At 45.0% G+C, this 8797-nt stretch overlaps 1 protein-coding gene across 1 annotated transcript; it reads left to right on the forward strand.

The window, feature by feature from the left end:
- Positions 1–1324: 1324 nt before the first annotated feature.
- BAMBI (BMP and activin membrane bound inhibitor) lies at positions 1325–7357 on the forward strand. Its single transcript, XM_020990511.1, has 3 exons — positions 1325–1963; positions 5668–5955; positions 6415–7357. Exons 1-3 carry the CDS (start codon positions 1888–1890, stop codon positions 6831–6833), a joined length of 783 nt encoding a protein of 260 aa, XP_020846170.1. The 5' UTR covers positions 1325–1887; the 3' UTR covers positions 6834–7357.
- Positions 7358–8797: the final 1440 nt, after the last annotated feature.

Raw genomic sequence — 8797 nt, forward strand, 5'->3', positions numbered from 1 at the left:
ATTTAGTTTGTTGCAGTGCTGTGGGGAATTCATTGGAGAGTTTCGAACCAAATCCCCAAAGACCTAACCTGACTTGGGTGTGTTAGCTGGCTGGCTTCTGAGCAAGCCCTAATAAGTGAATTAGCATTTCAGTAAGGAGATCACTGCGGGACTGATATTGATCAGGTTCTGCCTGTGTGTTTGCCTGCGATTGTTTGGGGGGATAATTGAGTGTCAGTCTCGGTCTGTGTCGTCTCACTGGCGCCTGGTGCTTTTGGATTTGCTAATTTTCGTTAAGTGTCTCTAGCTGGCTACTCTTACCCAGTCTACTGGGGAGAAGGAACCAACTCGGCTCCTTCTGATCAACAGTCTGTCTGTCTGGGCTTTATTGATCATGGGGAGGGTGGTTCAAGGCGGGTGAGTGTGGCAGGGAGAAGAATAGGGAGGCAGCTGAAAACGACCTCCTTTCCCAACCTGGCAGCTACGTGCATGCCCCTGGGTTTGAGCGTCTCGCTTCTTTTCCTAATATTTTCAAAAAGGCTCTTGTAGCAGCCTGACGGGACTGTCCCAGGATGCCTAGAACCGAAGGTTGAGGGACCAACACCTGTTCTCTAGGCTTGTGCTGCTCTGAGCCCAGGTTGGCAGACAGACGAGTGCGGAGATCGAGAGAAGTGGAGATGTGAAAGTCGAGGCTTTGTGGAGGTCGAGAGGGAGGCAAGCATGAGTAAGGAAATGAGAACCAGTTGGGATGCAGAGGTAGTGCAGGGCCAACAAAAGAGCATCGGAGGAGCAGCTTTTGCTGGAGAGTCGGGTCAGCCCCACCCTCGCTGTGCGGATTACTGGCATCACTAAGTCTCTGGCCTCAGTTTCCTCAGTTGTAAAACAAGGATGATACTTACCTTACCTCATGAGACTGTAGCGAGGACAGCACTTTGTATAGAGTTGTGTAAATGGAAGCTATTAAAATATTTTAAAGGCGGGGGAAGCAAACATAGGGTGGGGACTATAAATTGGTGGTTGACTTCTTTTGTGTGTGTGTGTGTGTGTGTGTGTGTGTGTGTGTGTGTGTGTGTGTGTGTGTGTGTGTGTGTGTGTGTGTGTCTGTGAGATGAGTGAGAGGACGCACAGAGAAGACTGCGCGCTATAGCTAAGCAAATTCAAGCTCTCCAGGGCCAGGGAGTTGGAAGCCAAATCCGCCCCCTCCCTCGCGCCCATCCTCCCCCCCCCCGGAATTGACTGACAAAGGCTGCTGGGCCAATCCCGACCGCGTATTGCGGCGCTTAGAGCTCCCAGAGGGCGGGGCAGGGGGAGGGACTCCAGCAGGCTGAGCTCAGGGTTCCGCGGCGCTATTTACAGCGCAGGAGACGAGCAAGCCGAGGCAGAGGCTCTGACTAAGGCCGTGCAGAGAGTCGCCGTCCCGGAGCTTTTGAGAGCTTCGCAAACGTTTTTTTCCTTTCAGAGAAAGCGATCTGGTTTGTGCGGGCTGCCGGGCAGGCTGAGCCCGCTTCCCCGGGCTGGAGCAGCAGAAACGGGCAGCGGCGGCGCCTGGAGAGAAGCGCCCGGACGCGCGGGGCAGACTAGGGCAACTTGGGTTGGCCGAGGCGGCGGCAAAACTTTTCCTCCTGCCTTCCCTTTTTTCTACAGCAGCCGGCGGGGACTGGCTCCTGCCGCGGACTGTGCCCTGACCCGCCGGCCTTTGGGAAGGACAGACAGAGACGGCGAGCGGGGACTTGGAGGCGACCCGGGGGCGCCGGCCGCTTGGCTGCGCTCCAGTCCATCAGTCTGTCTGTCGGCTGCGCGCTGTGCGAGCGCCCATGAGCAGCCCTGCTGAGGGGTCCTAGGCTGCCGCGGAGCCCCCCGACATCGGGAGCCCCGGGCGGGGGCGCCACGCCAGGGTGGGGGGGTTAAATGGATCGCCATTCCAGTTACATCTTCATCTGGCTGCAAATCGAGCTGTGCGCCATGGCCATCCTGCTCACCAAAGGTGAGTGAGTGGGCGCGCCCCGAGGAGTGCAAGAGGGGGGCGGCTGCAGGGCGAGTGTGTGTCTGTGTGTGTTTCTACGTGTATGTCCGTGCGCGTGGACCTACACGCTGGACTGATGAACCAGAATGGCAATCTGGGAGATGAAAGCACCCTCGTCTCCCAGGTTTCTTGGAGAAGTGGGTTGTCCTATTTCCCGTTTTGCTGCTTCCTCCTCCACCAGCCCCACACCCCGACTTTTCCACGTGGGGGGGAGGACAGTGGGAGCGGAGTATCTGAGCGCGGAGTAGAGTGGAGCGGCGCAGTTTGTCCGCAGGGCACAGCACGGGCTGGGGGTGGTGGGGAATCCGTCTAATGCACCCGGGCCAAGTGGGCTTTGAAGCTGGCTGCCAAGCCTTTGTTAGCAGCCAGTGAGATTTCCTCCCGCAGCGCGTCGGGGCCCACAGGTCACAACAAGTTGGTGCGTTCTTAGAAGTGGCTGCGGTGCGTTCTCGGGCTGCTGGAGACACTGGCACCCTCGGACTCTCCCTTCCCTCCCCCCTCCCCCGCCTTCTCCTTTTCTCTCCGCCTCCGCTGCCCCTTCCAGTTCCCTGAGTCGTTGCCCCGGTTCATTGATGTAAAGTTAGACCTCCGGGGCAAGTGGTTGTCAAAATGTTTTTGTTAGTCTGTCTTTAATGAACTTCTGAACGTTTCCAGTCGTGGAGCGGGGCCATCTTAACAGGCTCAGAGCACCGCCTCTTCTCCCCAAGGGCCGCGGGCGAGGAAAAGGATCAGCAGAGCCTTTCCTCCCCTCACCCCTAGCCCTAGCTTGTGTGTAAGTGTGAGTGTGAGTATGTGTATTGCTTTCCATTGCTAGGACAGGCAAAGATGTTCACTCGACGGTACTTCTATTTTTTAGCAGGCATTTCATACTTTACACGGATCTCCCCACGAAAAGGGGGTAGGTTGGGTATTTGGAAGTTTTCTTAACCGCAGTTTTTCCACCTTTCAGGTAGAAATGGAAGGAGACTTCCTTTATACTTTGTTGGATTCTCCTTCCCACCCCCCACAACAGTATGTGAATAGATAATAGATGTATTTTAAGTAAGGAGCAGTATTTAGCTTTTCCATCACTCCCCCCCCTCCTATAATTGCCATGTTCCCTGCATGAGGTTAAAGGATAAGCTAGCACAGTGATGATGATGTGCTTCAGTATTTATTTATTTTGGAAGGAAGGGTGTAATTAACCCTAAATAACAGCCCTTGCAGCCTGCAGAGGGGAGCCTTCTGGCCCCATCAAAGGCAGGCAGAACAGGGAGTGACTGAGACTGATGTGAAGTCACAGATACTGAAACTATGTGCCTGATAATGATATAATTAGGGGATCACAGACTTCTGACTGCTGTTAACTTCAAAAGCTTTAAGGGAAGCCTGCAGTCTCCTGTAGCCATCTTTGACTAAAAGCAGACATTTTTGTTTAATAGCTACATACAGTAACAAGAATGGGGGGTGTGGGGGGGAAACAGAAGAGCATTGTTCACTGTTTCAAAATACCAATACCCTTTCTGGCCTTTTGCATACCACAGGAAGAAACTTTATGAAATGACAAAAAAATACAGTTTTAATACAGTAGTACAAAAGTCCATTCTCTTTGCAAAAAAAAAATGTGGCTCTAATTAAAAAGAGTTGTTACAATCTTATGACTGGCCTGTCAAAATTTGTTTATTAGACCATTTTAGGTCAATAAAAATGTAACATTTTAAACGGGCCTTACGAACATTTAAAATGGCATCTTATGTTCAGTTTTCCCATTTTAATAATTAAAGTGTTATGTGTAAAATTTTCTTTAAAAGTGAATTTACTTTTATTTCACTTCCTTAAATTGGAAGTTGGAGCCTCATCATACCTTCAAGATCTATTGATATTACATGAAAAACACTGATGAATGTTCAGGGGAGGAAACTACAGAGAGGACCTGGGAGGACTTCCTGAAGCTGGGGTAGGGGAGCGAAGAGAGGATCGAAGGAAGGAAGCTCATTTTACTTTGGGTTATTAAGCCCAAGAGAATGAGTTAGGACGTAGGAGCAAGACACTCCATTTTTTCACCAGTGTTTAAACCCAGCTACCAGAGTGTGTTGTGTATTCTTGTTTTAGAGCCTTAAAACAGTGGCAGGAGCAGCCTTGTGGGCCAAGGTGGGCTGAAAATGAGTCAGAAAAATCAGCTGATTCACCTTTCACAAACCATGTAGTGTTTGGGAAGGAGCTTAGAAAGAAGGGGAGGGGGCCCTCAAGGAGAGAGTGAGAATAGGTTTGTAGGAGAGTCACTGGTGCTTATTTTCAGAATTTAGACTTCAAATGCAAGACAGATTTCCAGATTTTGAGAACCTGGCATGGAAAGGGGGTGCATCAGTTCAAGTGAAAGTTGCCTCAACTACTGCATAGAACAATGAGTGAAGTCTGATTTTATGGGACTGCTAGATCAGAGATAACTCTGGATCCTGGAATATTTGAGCTTTAATTTTTATATAGGAAAGTGTCACATTGCTCTTAAGAGGTAACGGAGCTCACAAAGTGAGTTTTATGAAAGAAACTTTAAAAAATCACTTCCTTCAGAAAATTTTGAGGTTTCCTGAAAGATTTTTTTTTTTGGTTAATACAACCAGTGGAGGATTTTCCAGTTTAAATGTTTCCCCTTTTAGGTCACATGTTGAATTTCATGTAAAACTGGAAGGGAGGGTGAGCTAATATGAAGGGGAGGAGAGGGAGGAGAAGGCTCTTGAGCATTTTGCAGATTTGCTTCTTTTTATGACTTTCCATTTAGGTTGAAAGAAATTGACTTTGGCAAACAAACCACTAATTGTAAATTGCTCTGTGCCCATTTTACAGTATACTGGCTAAAAAACTCCTTTGCATGAAAAGATCTTTATAGGAGAAGTTGCCTTTTCTGGGGACACTGTAGAGTGGCTGCCCAGTTTCATAGTTTTTAAAGCCTCTGACTAAAAAAAGTTTCTAGATTGTTACGGTTCTACTTAATAACTTTATAAGGTGTTAGGTAAAGCTCTTAAACCTTGGCATAGCTCTTGGAGGTAGTAAACAATTCAGCAGTTCCGATCAAATATTTATACTGACAAAATCAAAAAGACCAGCATTTTTATGTTCTCTGGTCATGTGGGAATGGAGTGAATAAATAATGTAATTTACCTTTCCTGTAAAGGGGGAAAAACCAAGAAAAAAAGAGGTTATTACTTTTTTTAAAAGCACTGTTTTAATTACCCTCTATCTCTTCAGAACTTTGTGACTGTAAAACTCTGTTGACCCATAGCTTATGGTCAGAATGTAGCATTATGGGATTCCAATACGAACTGGAATTTAGTCACCAATTATCCTTAGTGTTTTCTCAATAATGTTCCATGGTGATATATAGCTGAATGCTCTAAAGTGACTTCTCAGCCATAACTTCTCTTTTAGTCTTTCTTAATATTCTATTCCCCTCCCTCCCAAAAATAAATAAAAGGTATCACAGTGAAAAAGACCTTGAATGAAATTTTGCTATAGTGAACTAGCTACAGAAATTTTTCCTGTTAGGACTTCCCCCCAACCCCTTCCCTCTTTCCATACTCTCCCTTCTATCTCTCCCTCTCCCTCCCCCCTCCCCTCCACTGCTTCCATTTGGGCAACTGGTGCTTATGGGGCCAGGTAGCTGAGTTGATCATTCTTTTCCTTTTCAGGTGAAATCCGATGCTACTGTGATGCAGCCCACTGTGTCGCAACTGGCTATATGTGTAAATCGGAGCTGAATGCCTGCTTCTCAAGACTTCTTGACCCCCAGAACACAAATTCCCCACTTACTCATGGCTGCCTGGACTCTATTGCAAGCACAGCAGACATCTGCCAAGCCAAACAGGCACAAAACCACTCCGGCACCGCTGTGCCCACATTGGAATGTTGTCATGAAGATATGTGCAATTATAGAGGCCTGCAAGATGTTCTTTCTGCTCCCAAGGGTGAGACCTCAGGTAGGGAGAAGGAGGTTTTGTAAACTAAATCGCTTGCCTGATCTATAGGCCTGTGACAGCCAATACTTTGTATGTCTGCTATTGATTTTGTTGTTAATGTAATTAGACACCAGAGGGAGAAGTGTGGCTGGATGCAAAAATGCGTCTCTCTTGAGTAGCTTTTATGTCTGCACAAGCATTAGATGTCTGTCTGCCTAATAGACTTGGCCTGTTTTTTTCAACATTTCTACGAGGTTAAAGAACATTAGTCCTCATTCATGTTTGGTGACTTAGAGACTGTAGTCCACAGCTTAATATTTTAGAAAAGGGTTGGGATTGTCTTAACCAACACTTTTGTGCCAAGTAGATCTTAGGGCTTTTTGTTGTGATCGTGTGTTTTTCCTATGGGGTATGTCAAAATTGACCTGTCACTAAGTTAAAATAAGAGTATTGATGGTTTTCTCGTCCTGTTCCCGGCAGGCCAAGGAAGCAGATATCAGCACGACAGCAGCCGAAATCTCATCACCAAGGTCCAGGAGCTGACCTCTTCCAAGGAGTTGTGGTTCCGAGCAGCCGTCATTGCAGTACCCATCGCTGGCGGGCTGATCTTAGTGCTGCTTATTATGTTAGCTCTGAGGATGCTCCGCAGTGAAAACAAGAGACTTCAGGACCAGCGGCAGCAGATGATTTCCCGTTTGCACTATAGTTTTCATGGACACCATTCCAAAAAGGGACAGGTGGCGAAGTTAGACTTGGAGTGCATGGTGCCAGTCAGTGGGCATGAGAACTGCTGCATGAGCTGTGATAAAATGAGACAAACAGACCTCAGCAACGAGAAAATCCTCTCACTGGTTCACTGGGGAATGTACAGTGGGCATGGAAAGCTGGAATTTGTATGACCAAGTTTTACCTGAGTTAAACTTAATGGGGGGAAAAAAACAAAAACCAAAACTCTTGAAGGCCTTTGGATTCTGCTGGACAGGAGCACTTTATCTGAAGAAAAACAAAACAAAAGTCACTAATCGTCTTTGAGAGAGAAAATAACCTCTACAAACAGAGTCTTGGAGATTTCTTCTGAAGGATTATTTGCACAGATTTAAAATACACTCAAATGTATTATTTGCTTTAAAGCTGTAAAAGCAAAAAAGTAGAAGTTGTACACTGTCACCAGGGTTATTTGAACTATAGGGAGCTGGAAATGAGTACCAAAATAAACTGAAATATACAGTATACAAGCTCCTATATGTTTCTTGATTTATTGTAAAGATTTATAAATATATATATTATATATATTTTGTCTGAAATTTAGTGGTGTCTTTCTTAAATTAAAAGAATAGTTGGAAGATGATCTAACTACAGAATTAGCTTGTATATTTGAGGCTCTGTTGCAAGGAATCAATGCTCAATAAATGTTTTGATCTTATCTGTCACAGTGTTAAAAGTACCCACATGTATTGTTTGGGGTCTATTGGATAGTGCCCAAATGTGCAATATCCCTCTTTCTTTCCCTTACCGAGAATTGTCTGTGTGAGGGGAATCCTGTTTTTCAGCCTTCTCTGTAACACTAGTTTTAATTATATCCCAGCCTAGATATGTCAGTCAAATCTCTATGAAATGCTTATAGTGTTGGTTTTAATTGGTTTCACCCTTTTTCTTATAAGTTATTCTTTTCCCCCTAGAGCCTAAATTTTCTTATTTAAGTTGATCAGTTTTCACTTGGATTGGTGAGTGATTTATTCCTTATTCCATTTTGTTTCAAGTTTAAATGGACTCAATTTTCCATTTTACCATAGCTCTTATTTTCTAAAACCTGTTTGTTCCTTATACTGACATCTCCCTTATTTCCCTCGGTTCCTAGAGAACTTGACAAAACTGAGCCCGGAGTGCCAGCCAAGATCTGAAAATGCATGGTGGTAGAAAGTCAACACTTCAGCTTATTTTACACTTAGCCTTTGATTAATGCCACCCAATGTAGCATTGATGTTAGCCAAGTGACTAATGTGGTTAAAATAAGATCTTATTCACTGTCTTCTTCAATACTTTCTTAGGGCTGATATTGCCTATGTTTAATTCATACTTAATCTATGTATGTCTACTGGCCACAGCATGTGTATGACTTGCTGAGGATCTATGAACTTGTATATGTGCAGGAATAGGCTTTCTCTTCTATGACTTGGGAAAAAACCATTTGCTTTTACTCTCCATTTCTGGGGCATATTATTTTTGTGAAAGTTAAGAAAAAACATTGAACCTATAATGAGGTGAATGTAATGACCAGTTCTACCTACAGCTAGAGTGACCCCAAAGTTAAATTGAATGCTTGGATCAATTTTGATTTATCGTGGTCCCTGAAGCCTGTCTGGGATATAAAGGAAATGAGACTCTGGAATAATAAGGAAGCCTTTTAAAATTAAATATTTAAAGTCACAGCATTAGCATTGTGCTTTTTTGAGGTTCCTGGCAAAAATTAATTTTAGAGTCAAATTTTAGTGTCCTTTATCTATTGATATTTTAGTTTGTTCAACCTAGAAACAAGTTAGAAACTTAGAGCCTCATGGACTTTTGTTCTATACGTTTCTGTTTAGTCTTTGCCACTGTTGTGTAAGGTTAGGGATAGTTCTTTAAGCAGGATTTCTATGTGTAGATCTGCCAGTCTTACCAGGGTTGAACTGACATTTCTCCGTCCTCTACCACCCCATGGCAATATCACATGATTCTGATACACTGGTACCCAGGGCCAAGTTATCAGGGGGAAAAAATATCAGAAACTCTTCATAGGTTCTTTAGTCTAACCCCTACTTGAATGGGCAGAAAGCAGTATTGCAGCAGACCTGCAGTTGTGCTGGGAGTCAGGTCCAATCAA

Source organism: Phascolarctos cinereus, unplaced genomic scaffold (assembly GCF_003287225.1).
Source record: "Phascolarctos cinereus isolate Bilbo 61053 unplaced genomic scaffold, phaCin_HiC Scaffold_1;HRSCAF=81, whole genome shotgun sequence".
In the NCBI taxonomy this organism is placed as follows: Eukaryota; Metazoa; Chordata; class Mammalia; order Diprotodontia; family Phascolarctidae; genus Phascolarctos; species Phascolarctos cinereus.

What these genes read in the sequence shown, in the direction of transcription:
- BAMBI (XM_020990511.1), top strand. Translation starts at nt 1,888, where the DNA reads ATGGATCGCCATTCCAGTTACATCTTCATCTGGCTGCAAATCGAGCTG. An exon ending in GGCCATCCTGCTCACCAAAG is followed by an intron (nt 1,964 to 5,667) that starts GTGAGTGAGTGG and finishes TTTCCTTTTCAG; the next exon opens with GTGAAATCCGATGCTACTGT. An exon ending in TCCCAAGGGTGAGACCTCAG is followed by an intron (nt 5,956 to 6,414) that starts GTAGGGAGAAGG and finishes TGTTCCCGGCAG; the next exon opens with GCCAAGGAAGCAGATATCAG.